At 42.8% G+C, this 12800-nt stretch overlaps 1 protein-coding gene across 2 annotated transcripts; it reads right to left on the reverse strand.

The window, feature by feature from the left end:
* Nucleotides 1–1239: 1239 nt before the first annotated feature.
* LOC146601600 (cytochrome P450 2K1-like) lies at nucleotides 1240–10259 on the reverse strand. 2 transcript variants are annotated; one of them, XM_085300205.1, is made up of 9 exons: nucleotides 10161–10259; nucleotides 6337–6499; nucleotides 5989–6138; nucleotides 5412–5572; nucleotides 3951–4124; nucleotides 3265–3406; nucleotides 2492–2679; nucleotides 1855–1996; nucleotides 1240–1427 (listed from the first exon to the last, which is right to left on the reverse strand). In XM_085300205.1, exons 1-9 carry the CDS (start codon nucleotides 10257–10259, stop codon nucleotides 1240–1242), a joined length of 1407 nt encoding a protein of 468 aa, XP_085156331.1. The 2 variants fall into 2 exon arrangements, with proteins under 2 accessions (XP_085156331.1, XP_085156323.1); XM_085300197.1 differs by lacking the exon at nucleotides 10161–10259 and adding an exon at nucleotides 8669–8866.
* Nucleotides 10260–12800: the final 2541 nt, after the last annotated feature.

A 12800-nucleotide genomic window follows, 5' to 3' on the forward strand; every position in this document is an offset into this window, starting at 1 on the left:
GAAATGCCAGAGGCTSTGTATCTCYTGTAGAGCTGAGGACAGAGGGTAAMATTTCCTAAAGARTTTAAGTCCTATCTTCAGTCAGATTGAAAATAAACTATTGCCCCTATTCATYCCACCAAACCTGATGCATCAGATTGAGAGGTTTGAATTAGGAGCCTGGGAGTGGTGGCTCACTCTGCTGTCAGTGGAAAGAGGGAGYGATTCAGACCTTATGGCAGTTGGATCACTCACTGAAGGAGCCTTATTCTCTCTGTGGATGGTAGAGGAGACCTAGAGGTTAACTGGGCTCCTGAGTTGCAGTTGAAGAAGTCAAGAAGAGCTGGGACAGTGGGAGTTGTGCTCCCTGGCTCCAGGCTGCATAGTCCTTGCACTACCTCTTGAATATGCCCAGTCTTTAGCTGAGCTGGTTCAGAAAATATTTACTTTCCAGGGCTAGTTATTTTCTGCTAGTTTAGGAATCTGAACTGGCCCAGGCAAGGACTGGACAAGTGTTGGAGCCAGCACACAGCCAGGAGAGGTGAGGGAACAGCAGAAACACCATTCTGAGCAGAGGCAGAAAGCTGCTAGATTGGCCTTGTTATAAATAGGCTCTTTRGTACAAAGTTCCTGGTGTGAGCTGGAATGAACCTACTTCCCAAACCACTTAGATGCTTTCTGATAACTGTCCTATATCTGCCTCTTGGCATGGACCCATGTTACACCCCAGTGTCTGGGGCTCTGTGAGGAAGATAAGGCAGGTTGTATTGTGCAATGGAAGCTCAGTCTGAGACTCAGCAGAACTTCCTGGGAGATTTCTAGATCCATTAAGTATTTATACTTTATGTYTGCTGGCTCCAGCTGGGCCATCAGTCCGCTCTGCTATAGTGCTTCATCTTTGGGCTGGGAAATTCCCTGTGGAGGCTCTCAGAGGGGAGACTAGAGCCTCTGATTGGATACATCCAGAGAGGAGACCTGAAACCATTTAATTCCTTCAAACAGCCCTGAAGCCTGCTTTTCTGATGTGCTGTTTCAGGAGTGGGTTGCACTGTTTCTCCACGCTGTACTTAAGGGTATCTGAAGGGTTTGCGTTATRCCAGCATCAGGAGAGCTCTTGGAAGGAATATGAAAGAGAGGAAAATAGCAGTGCCCAATGTCTTCCTTCTCCTAAAACTCAGGAATAGACAGCTTTTTTTCTCCCTGTAACCAGAATTGATTTCAAGCCTAAAGTGTTCACTACACTTACTGCATGTGGTTTGATCATTCACAGGGCACAGCACAAACCAGGTGAGGCATGGGGTTCAAAGTAAAGCCGACATCTGGAGTGAGATCTAGATCTGACTTGTCCACTCCTGGAGGGGTCTGGAAAACAAATTTGCGGAGCAAGCCTGTGAAGAAGAGGAACAACTCCATTTTGGCCAGTCCTTCTCCAATGCAGGCCCTTCGTCCTGAAAATAACCAGAAGTAAATGATCAGCACCATAATAGTTAGTGCTGGAGTTGGAGACCTTCTAAACTGGATGTACAGCCTGTAACAGCAGGCTATTGAGACAGGAAAGCTTTCCTTCTCTCCCTCTGTTTATTAGAGGTGTAGAAAGGTCTCAGACCATGCAGAAGCCTGTGGATGTGTGAGATCATTCAGTGCCTGTGAGTAAATCAATGTCTCCCACATTTCAGCCYAGATCTCCCAAGCAAGAGATGGTAACTTAAAGCATGGTGAACTGGATGAATGGCCAAAATTTCCTTATCCTATGTTCTGTGTTTCTGACTTTTATAATTTCCAACACCCAGAAGTACTTCTGGATTCAGTGAGAGCTGTGCAATTAGCCTAAGCAATTAGCCTAACTGCAGGCAATGCACAAAATACCCCTCTCACCTATAGAAAATGGAATAAATGCCTCTCTCCTAACAAAGTTCCCGTCAGCATCCAGGAAGTGAGAAGGGTTGAACTGATCAGGGGTTTTCCAGTGCAACTCATCGTTCAGAGCGGAGGTCAGCAACGGAATAACCTCTGTCCCCTGGAAGGAATCAAAGAAACTCATGGTAGTTGGTAGGAGCAGATCACTTTCACAGTCCAGCTAGGCTGGTTTTCTTTTTTCCAACGTAAATAGGTGAATAAGACTGAGCCACGGCAAACAGAACTAGCAAATACTTTCCTACTCTGCTTCACCTCTTATCAGTAGCTACTACTCTCTTTTTGGGCCACAAAATAGAACACATTTCCTTCTGACATATTCAGAGACATCTTTCAGAYGAGAAGCTGAAGTAGAGATTCAAAAAAGAGATTCAAAACAGTGTGATTTAATTAAAGTCTATGGTTATTCTGAATTCAAAAAGCTGTAACTAAGAGCTCAATATAGCCCAAAGTTGTAAYAGTCATTCTAGATCCCAGACAAAAGATCATATCACAGATTAAACCAAACATCAGGGCATCTTTAGATTTTTTGAYTTTTCTTCTTTAAAAGAAACTGTAAGGAATCTGTGCAATGTAAGCTGACAACCTCAAAACTCACCTTAGGAATTACATAACCTTGGAAATTCACRTCAGTAGGAGTTGATCGTGATACACTCATTGGGACTATATTGGCAAATCTTTGTATTTCATGTATCACTGCATCTGTATAGGGCATTTTTTTCCGGTCCTCCAACTTAGGCAGCTCTCCTGGTTCAATGACATGGTTCATTTCTTCCTGAATCTTTCCTTGGGRGGAAGAAAGGATAAAGAAGCTGTAACCCCCTCTTATCTTTTAACCTAAATGGCTTTTGGTTTAGCCAAGATCAATAAAAGGGAAAACTTTGAGTGGTATTTGGGAAGAGCAGAAATAGGGGCAGGTAAGTCAATGTGTGATGATGTTCTTTTATGTTTGTTGTTGAGCCAAGGGAGTCTGAATGCAATCGCTACAGGACATGCCATGCCTGATTCTGATCTCATGCCTTTGTTACCCCAGAGCCTTCAAAAGAAACCAGATCAGAATTAGTCCTTGAGGAGATGGGGGATGATGGAGGTTACTTGCAGTGATGTAAACTGATAGTCTGCAGGAGAATAGAGATGGGGGAGCTTTACTGTAACTGTGCAAGGCTGACGCATAGCCTCTCCCACTTGGCTGTGCTGTTTCAATGCAACCAGCTGAACAAAAACTCTTGGTAAGTCAGTGGTTGTTATCTCTCTCACAGTTCTTGAAATAATTACTCTAGACAGCACTCAATGAGTCCTACCCCCTCCCTTCTATAAYCAAAGCCTTAAGCATGCAACAGAATACTGTACAAGAAGACTTCTTAGCCTTACTCTGAATTTCTGGGTATTTCATCATCAGAAGAAGACCCCAGCGCACAGTTGTAGAAGTAGTCTCAGTCCCAGCAGCAAAGAGGTCCAAGGTTGAAAACAGCAGGTTGCCATTGTGGAAGTAACTGTAGGGTTTCTTTGACTCCTTCAAAACATACAGACAGTGGCCATTAGTTTCTATAACACATGATAMAAATAAATAAATGTGTTGCCATCATTTTTATCTGCATTTCAGCTTTTTGTGGCTTTATATGCTATAGAGCCCTAAACATTTAGWATTTTAGCATTAGGGCGTATAGTACATGGAATATATGGAATTTGTCCAATCCTGAGTGTGTATGCAGTCCCCAAATCCAGATATTATGTAAGTAGGCATTCAGTTACTGCAATGAAGTTTATCACTGTATCATTCTTGCAGGAAGGTTTGGGCTGATATCTCCCTTACACATGCTGAGCAGATTTCACCTACATGGGACATCTTGACAACTAAACCCCTTTAATCAGCAGTTTCAGTGGAACTATGTGTGGAACAACTACAGCACTGCTCGCTGTGAGTATTTGCTTTAATATATTATAAAAACTGCTGTTCTTGTGTTTTTATTCACTTCCAGTCCCTGACAGATGGTCGATCTTAATAATAAGTCACAGCTAAGAGAACAGAAAGATTCTGAGACTTAGCTTTAAAGTACCTGTTGTTGCTTCATAAGAAAGGCATCAACAAAACCTGTTAAGTTATTTTCATTAAACTCTTCTTTGTGCTCCTGAAACAGCTTCTGGAGAAAAGCAGTCAGCTCATCAACATTTTGTTGCACAGTCTTGGGAGCGCCAAAGAGAAATCCAAGCGATGGGTAGAAATTATATAACTGTGGAGCAAATAAGTCTTATTGTTAATTGGCATTTTGAACATATGTTAGTATCTCAAACTATATTGCTGGCCCCTTGTCTAACAGGGTGTATCAAGGCCTTCAGCTGGCAGTTCAGAGAGGATGGAAACATTTCCAGGAAGAACCAGTCAGCTAACTGGTGAAGTATTTCTGAGATGCTGAAGATATTGCTTGCTGAGACTCATAGGAGTACATCCCATGCCCTGACATTTCAGGTCACAATTCTCCCACATTCCAAGCAGTTATGAATTGTGCAGATATATCACATTCTCTCTGTTCTCTCTGTTGGGAGACTCATCAACTTAATCTTCCCTCAGGGCTTCCAGATAGTGGGATTGAAGGTCTCAAATGGAAAGGATGAGAATGTGAGCATTGTACCTCTCTCAGGGAAAGCCTTCAGGTGTGTCGCACTCTAGGGCAGAACAAGTGACTTAAACCAGCCACCCCCACAGACAAACACAAATTTTCTCTGTCAGTGCAGTACTTTCAAAGCCAATTAGCTTATGCACAGCACCATGCTAACACAGCTACACTGTTCTTAAGAGCTGGACTAAGCACAGCATTGCAGTATGTCATATGGATGTACTTGCTGTCTGGAGGAAGGGGGTCTCATCCCCATCCCTCATGATCTGTGTRCTTCCTCTGGGAGACAACTAGCTGCCCCGTGAACCCATTAAAGAAGCCCCTGCAGTTCGCAGTTAGCCTGTGCCTCATTCTCAGAGTTTCCCTGCTGAATTACACAGAGTGTAATTCTGASCTGTGCACAGCTGGTGCTTTATATACTGAGCTACTCTGGAATGAGCAAGCATCAGACTTCAGTGTGGCACTGAGAACGAATTCACTGCTATTCAGAGTAGAAGCTTTGTGTCAGGAAGGAATGGGCTTATTTCAGATATTACTTTGCTAAGACTGAGTTTCAGTGGCCAAAACATACGAGAAAGAAGTCTGTCAAAACTGGTTCTAGGAGAAGAAGAACTAAGACAATTACTGAGTTGTAATATAAGGAGGCAGATTTGAGAGTGCATTTCAGGGCTGATCTCTGGTATAAGCGATTTTTGCTTAAAAGCTGCACAGACTAGGCCAAGACTTGGGGATCTGTGTCCTGCAGATACAGAACCCCAGACATATTCAGTACAGATCAGTTGTCTGTTAATGTTCTCCTCARCCTCACCTTGAGAAGCAAATGTGGGAGGTCAGGAAAACAAACATGGGCAACCAGATATGCCAGAAAAAGCTAAAACTTAAAACCTAAAACCAAGGCCTTACCAGTACCATAGGGGAGCCCAGCAGCTTAGTATTTTCATTTAACAGCTTCAGCAAAGTTAGAAATACAGGATCATCATACTCAAACCTCTCTCCAAACAATATAGAGCAGATGACGTTGGATACAGCACTGTTGAGTATCATCTTCGTATCAAAAGGTTTCCCTGTATTTCAAGTAAAGAATACAAATGGTGATGTTGTTATGCCCATTTCCCCCTGCAAAGCAGAAGTAKCCTGCTGGGGTGTGTATGGTTAGATTCGGTTCCCTCTGGGGTCACTGTCTTTGRATGTGGTGGGGTAATGCTGTGCAAAATGCCATATTCAATAAATGAGAAAAGATGTGCAGGCTCCATTAGGTTTCCTTTGGAAATGTAGTCCTTATGTCCCAAAGAAAAACCTCATTCACCATGCAGAATGCACAGCAGGGAACTCAGTTTYAATGTTTTGAAGCCTCAGTTTAATAACATGCTTAAACATATGCTAAACTTTAAGCATGAGACAGCATGACTTACACTTTCATTTGTCTCTGTTGTTCAGCTAGATATGTGATCTGTCTCTGGATGAAATTCTTGCCACTCACCCTGATAAGATGCAAAATATTTAATGAGGGAATTTAGTTCCTCAATAATTTGGATCTCAATTGTTCTCTTTCCCATTCCGAAATCTCGCAGTGTAGACAAGGTGAATCTTCTCATAGTTTTCCATAGCTCTCCATGGCTGAATCCTATGCCTAAAATAAAAGTATAAGATCCTTATGTTACTTGTAATTAATAAATTTTTGTAAGGCCTACTTACGCACTGSTACAAAAGCTACTCAATGCACTGTTACACAGACAGAAAGCAAACCATAAGAGGACGATATTCTCTGCCATAGGAATAATATCAGTAGACAAACTGAAAAAAAGAAAGTAWCCAACCAAAAGCTTACCATTTCCTTGTGCTATTTTCCTAAATATGGGTATTTCTGCTCTTTCTCCAAATTCCTCAGAATGATTTAAAAGAGCATCYTTGATGGTTTCGTATCCAGCCAGTACCACAGCTTTCCTGGGTCCAAAATGAACAGTGAAGATGTTGCCATGTACCTTGGAGAGCTTAAAAGGTAAATAAATATGTTCATTTCATTCAACATCAGATCTGGACCCACAGGGGTCCAGAGGGGTCTGCTGCCACAGGGTAGCATTAGCTACCCTAGTTAGTTTCTAGCACAGAAGGGCCCTCCCAGCCCTGCCTGAAATCTCCAGGTGCTGCTGTAGTGCAAATAATAAACCTCAGCTATCACTAGCCAGCATCTCTGCTTGCACCCAGTTTGCACAACAAGGTGTCTACTATCATTGCTGCTATGAGATGAGCAGTTGATAAAATGTCATTGCATTCCTATGGTGTTTTGCAGTAACAGGCCAAAGCAGCGAAACTACCATTTGCAGGCTCACTAGAAGAATGCTGTAGCAGGCAGGCCCAGTGTGAGGGCCTGTTTATTTTAATACCGTTGACCTGAGGCAAGGGAGTGTGCACACATCTCTGGGGCTGAAGCCACAAACATTACAAGAACAAAGCTACAATCACTCTTTCTTTCAGGACAGCACTTGTCTCAAGTTATTGCAAGGTGGTTACTGTTGTAGTCATAGCAAAGTTATTTGCTGGCCACCAGAAATTTGAATCCAATCAGGAAGCATATTCTTGTAGATAATGTCACAGGAGCATAAGGCTTTTACAGCAAATTAAGTRTGAATCATCTGTTACAGAAAAGGGTGGCTTTGACAATCTAATCATTCACTCAGTATTTTAGACTTCATTTAAACATACTGTAAGCCATCCGCTCCAAATGTCTTGTTTCCGATGTGCCTGGGTTACCATTTGCTATGCATTAGATACATACAGAAAATTGAATTTCAGATTAGAAGCAGCTCCTGTTATTACAGCAGACAAATTGAATTTGTTTTCATCAAATGGTGGTTTGACAGCTTGGGAGATAACATTAACACTGGTTCCTTCCTCTCTGSCAGTTCACACGGTGTGCGGCAGATCCAGGGGTAGTTAAACGCAGCTGTTTCCCAGTCTTCCTTTGGTCATTTCTTTGCATTAGTACATCTTGGCACCAGCCCTGGCTCTTCTCGGCAATAAGAATATTGGATGTGGCAGGCCTGAAAGCCCAAGAAAGCTGCTTGGCAGCTTATAGGAAAAGAGTCTGGTGCCTGCAAATGACATTTGTATCATAAAATCCCGCACTACAGCCAAAAATAGTTGCCCTTCCTTCAGCGCCTCCAGAAACACACCTATGGTCAGATGGGAAGTCAGGACTGGAAGACCATCGAAACTGTGCTCTGTACAAGCCTGGTGACCCCGTAAGTCCAGGCAGATGGACATTGTGCCACTGCCATAGGAAATCTGAACCAGAGGCCTAGGATGTGCCTTTTTTACAACTAACTGTGTCCGCACTGCCATCTCGCTGCGGGTGTAGAGGTGAGCTGAGGAAGTTCACTGGCAACTGGACTTCCTCTGTAGCCGTGCCTGGCAAGCACACACCTGGGGAAGATGGCAGACCAGCCACAGCTTCTTAGACATCTCTACAGCAACCTGAAGAAATCTGAATTCATGTTGAGCTGTCCTCACCTCCCTACAGGAACAGGGCAGCCACTTTCTGAAACAAACATTGCAGCTGGCTTTAAAATATTTAAATATTTCTTTTTCCCCTTTAGAAATAGAAATACCCATGGAGCAGCATAAGAAAAAGGAATTTGTTTACCTAGAGGTACAAAAGCCATGCACCAAGTCTTAAATAACCCTGGCCAGTGTGTGTGCAAGAGCTTTGCATTGAAAGGACGTAACTGGCTTTGGAAATAAAAGTACATATGACCAAGTTTCCTCTGCTGTGGGAATGATATCTTTCTTTCCTGCCTTCATCCCTCCTCCTGTGGGAGATGTCTGTCTATAATGACAGAGCTGTTGATAGTGAATGGCTCCCGTCTTTCAGCAGACTGACCCAGCTCGTACCTTCTACTTGCAGAGTCTGAGGGCCATAACTAGGGCTCGAGGTGCCAATAATATGGACCTGGCTGCAGGSAGTGGAGGCCTCGGGATACATATACACATATATACGTAGGTAGGGTGTCAGTCTGCCAGGCTGCCTGTACTCTAAATAGCTCATTTCTGCCTTCTACACAATGCAAATGCAATCGCATTTCCACCATCCTAGTTGCATTTCTCACATCAGGTATTGCATGCAGCCAATTTTCTTCCTGCCTGCTCAGTCAAGACCCTACCTCTGTCAGCGACTGGAACGGCTTTTTCAGGTCCACCACATTCAAGTTTCCGATCAGAGGAAGAGGTCGTGGCCCAGGAGGCAAACTGCAAACTGATTTCTTCAAGCTAGTAAGAAAATAAATGAGAACTACCAGCCCTGCTGCCAAATAGAGCAGCGAGCTAGAGCCCACATATTGTAGCAGGCTCCTTATGGCCATGGCTACATCAAAACGTAGGTATGAACATCTTGGAGCTTCCTTTATAGCCCTTCTTTTATTGCTTGAGCCCACCTTCCACGGAAGCAGCTTTATACAGAGAAAAGGGCTCCCATGTCTTGTTTACTTACATTTAGATCATTTTTTTCTTTTTTCCTGCCAGAAGAACATTCAGAAACATGGATTATCTTAATCTGGAGCTCCTATTTCATCCACACTGCTGGGGTAAGGTGTTTGTTTTCCAGTGTTGTGGACATGTTGTCATCTTGGCAATCTCAGGGGCAGAATTAAGAGACAGAACCTCTACCAAATTTCCCCCCATAGCTGTCCATGGTACAAGGCCACAGGACTCAGCTGGACACTGGCAAAGGGATGGAAAARTCATGAAGCAGGAAGGAAAACCCTCAGTATTGCTTGGCCTGGGGGCATCTTGGCCCCAAAGCAGACAAGGCTGGCCATGGAAGAGCTGGAGCACAGACAGCAAAAAGATGTTCTAATTCAGGCTTGTAGAGGGGAGTTAGTCCATTTACAGGCAGCAGCTTTCCTTATCTCTGCTTTCATGCCACCCCATAAAATCTCCTGAGTGTGAGCTCCTCTGCTGGAATAATGATTATTTATTAATAATAATAATAAAAGTACTTTAGATGAAGGCAAGGAGGATCAATAAGCTCTGACAAGATTGCCATGACAAAAGGTGTGTCTGCAGGGCTGCCTGTTCTCCAAGGTTTGTTATCAGGGGTAGAAGGGGTTTTATCACAAGGAGGAATTAGCCTGTGCAGAAGAGGACTAGGCAGAATGGGCAAGGAAAGGAGGTCTATAGATGGGYGTGTCCTCCTCAAGATTTGCTGGACAACTGTTCAGGTCTTGGTCTGAGTCCTCTTCTCTCAGACATTTCCAAGAATACCCTGTTCTGCCAGACTCCTCACTGAGCTAAAAGTGTGACCATCATTATTCTTGAGAGTTTATAAGCAGCAGTAATAAGAAGAGGAAAAAACCCCTTCATGAGCAAAGTGAGCACCAATGGAGAGAGTTTACTGGCTGCATACAACCACATCTGTGCTACTGCAGTAGAGCTGGCTTCTGCCACAGAAAGCAAGAGAGCCTTCTTGAGGAATTTCAGCCTATTTAAAGGTCAAGTTGTACCTGGGGATAATATTGAGTGAAATTTTTTCTCAGGCAATGAACCCACGGATGGGCTAGTCTGCTTGACTGATGTATGCACTGTGGGAAATGACGGGTGAGTGCTCCGGTGGGGAATCACTGCTGCTTTCAAATATCACAAATGCTATTTCCTCACCTCAATTGCTTCCTCGCAAGCCTTGGCTTCCAGTATGCAATCCTGAACATAGAATTTGCAGTGTTGCACATCTGCGCTGTTGGCTCCTAAGTGAGGCATCCCACACAGGAGTGGGCAGTGAACTTTGCTCCACGCTCACATGTGTCTTTGTATTATCACAAGCCAGAACCAATATCATCTTCAAGTAACTAGACTTTACTCTGTGGGCATAGCTCAGGGAAATAATCACTTTCTTCTAGAAAACAAGCCTGTACGTTAAAAAGCCATAGTTATTTACCTTCTGTGTGCTCATCTGGAGAAGGACACACGATCTTCTAATGGGAGATAGGTTAATAATGCTACAGTAACAGTGCAGACAGAGCAAGCTATTATAAGGCCATAATTCAGTCAACGGGTTCTGATAACATAATAAACCATGCGAGCGAACACCAAGTGCTTGTATGCCTTGCAAGGTTCGGCAGCTGAATTACAACCTCAGGAGATGCCTATCGGCCCGTGCATTGTTATCAGGGATATATAAAGCATGAGAACACCCTATTAAACATTAACATTTTTTAAAGACTCRGATGTGTTAAAACTCTGGCTGCTCTTTGCCAACGGATTTTCCTCACCTTGACAAAYGCTAGTACAAAAAGAAATCAATAGSTCTCAGACTTTGACCTCTCTACATTTTTCATAATTATTGCRGTATTTTATGAGATCCCACCTACTTCTTCCTCAATCCTGCAACTCAGTATTTCTATAGGATCACCATAGGATAGGAATCAATATCTTAAGTGTTCACTATGTTAATTTTGATACAAATAATTTGTACTGGGTTTCTTATTTATTTGTCACATCAGTCTGTGAAGGAAAACAGAACTTCTGCATGGGATTAGTGCATTGTATCTGAAGTGACAGTACTTCCCACTCATATTACACCTTATCCCTTTTAGCAGGAAACTGTCCTCAGGAACCTTGTTGCTTTTAAAAGCACTGTTCTTGGACTGGAGAGATATCATCCCTTCATGAGTTTCAGTCACAAAATCCACAGGAAAATCCTGGAATTCAGTGCTGGTGATATTTTTTTATAATACGCCTATCTATAAAAACACTTGCTGTAAAGTTCATTGTGACTATAGCATAGGTTTTCAGACCCTACAACAAGCCAAGACAGCCTGACCTAAGAAGATAGTATTGAGGAAGTCAGCTTATGAAGACCTTATTTTCAGYATGGGACTGAACAGACCAGAAGCCTGGACATAGCTGTAAAGATCTTTCACTTCTGGGTCTCTAGCTTCAGTCCATCTCAACACAGTATGGCAGAAATGACACTGATCCAAGAGCAGTTCAGGGCATATTACACATAGACTTAGCTAGCAGCTGCCAGAGTCCCAGCATCTTACTTCTGAGCCCCTTGCCTTGATGATGCAGATAGAGGCGGATTTAGTTACACCAGAGCTGCAGCTAGCAAGGTAATGAAAAAGATCTCTTTGACTTTTAGAACAATGTAGCTATTTCTACTGTGTTCCTCTTTATCCTGATGAGGCTTTGGCTGAATTATAACAGAAAATGAACTATCAGAACTTTGTAAAGCCCACAGCATATTAAGGCCTTGACCTTACTGGCATGAAACTATGATTTCCCTCTAAGTGCAAAACAATAATATTTCATTAATCATCCATAGCAGAAATCCCCATTCCCCAGACTCCTCTGGCAATACTCTGCATTTTTGCTTGTCTAGGAACCTGAACTGAAAGGGAGAAAAATGGTTTACAACAGCCTCCGGCAATGATGTAGCAAGATGCCTTATGTAAGAGCTGGCTGTGTGCTCGCGGTGCAAAGGTGAGGCAGAATGACTGATCCCGGAGGGATGTTTCTCTGAGGTGTGTTCTGCACCTTACCTGGGAACAGCAGTCTCAAGGGCACAAATTCCAGTGTCTAAATGTGCTTGGTCTTGTTCGACTGATTCATTTCTTACAGGTATCCTGAGCCAAGCTGCAAAATCCCGTAGAATTTTACTCAGTCAAAGCCTTTCACAGCGTGTCAATAAATTATTTTCAAATTAACTACTTGATAATTTGARTCTGTAGGCTCTTAAAGATGTGGCATGGTAAGAGAGAGAGAAAATAATGAAAGTCCCAGACTCTACCCTGCTCACAGCAAGGGAAAGTGGGTCTGGTTTCTGGTCTGATGTAGTACTTCAATTTAGCACTTTTAAAAGCAATGCTAAGCAGGTAAAAAAATCTTCAGAAGGTACATTTGTACAATTGATAATGATATACTGATGCAAGTTTTCAGTGTGATTTGACACCATTGTAAAAGAGTGAACAATTTTTAAATGTTACTTCAGACAATAATTAATATGACTAACAGCTCTGATTAAAGGAAAGGAGATTTATTTATGTATTTATCAAGCTGTGTAAATTGAAAGGGGAAGGTCCAAGATTTCCCCTAGTTTGGGGAGTCACAGATTTGAGCCTTCTGATTTTTGCAAAGGGCTCCAGACTGCAGGCTCCTGATACTGTAAAACACTGGATGCTTTAACAAGTATCTGATCTCTCATGTACAGTGGGCACTGCTTTATTGAAACAGCTATTTCAGATCTTCATCATGCAGTGAAGGTCTCTCATTTCTTTGGAAGAAAAGTATGTGAAAAGC

Source organism: Rhea americana, unplaced genomic scaffold, assembly GCF_003343005.1.
Source record: "Rhea americana isolate MKP2758 unplaced genomic scaffold, rheAme1 scaffold_10, whole genome shotgun sequence".
NCBI lineage: Eukaryota > Metazoa > Chordata > Aves > Rheiformes > Rheidae > Rhea > Rhea americana.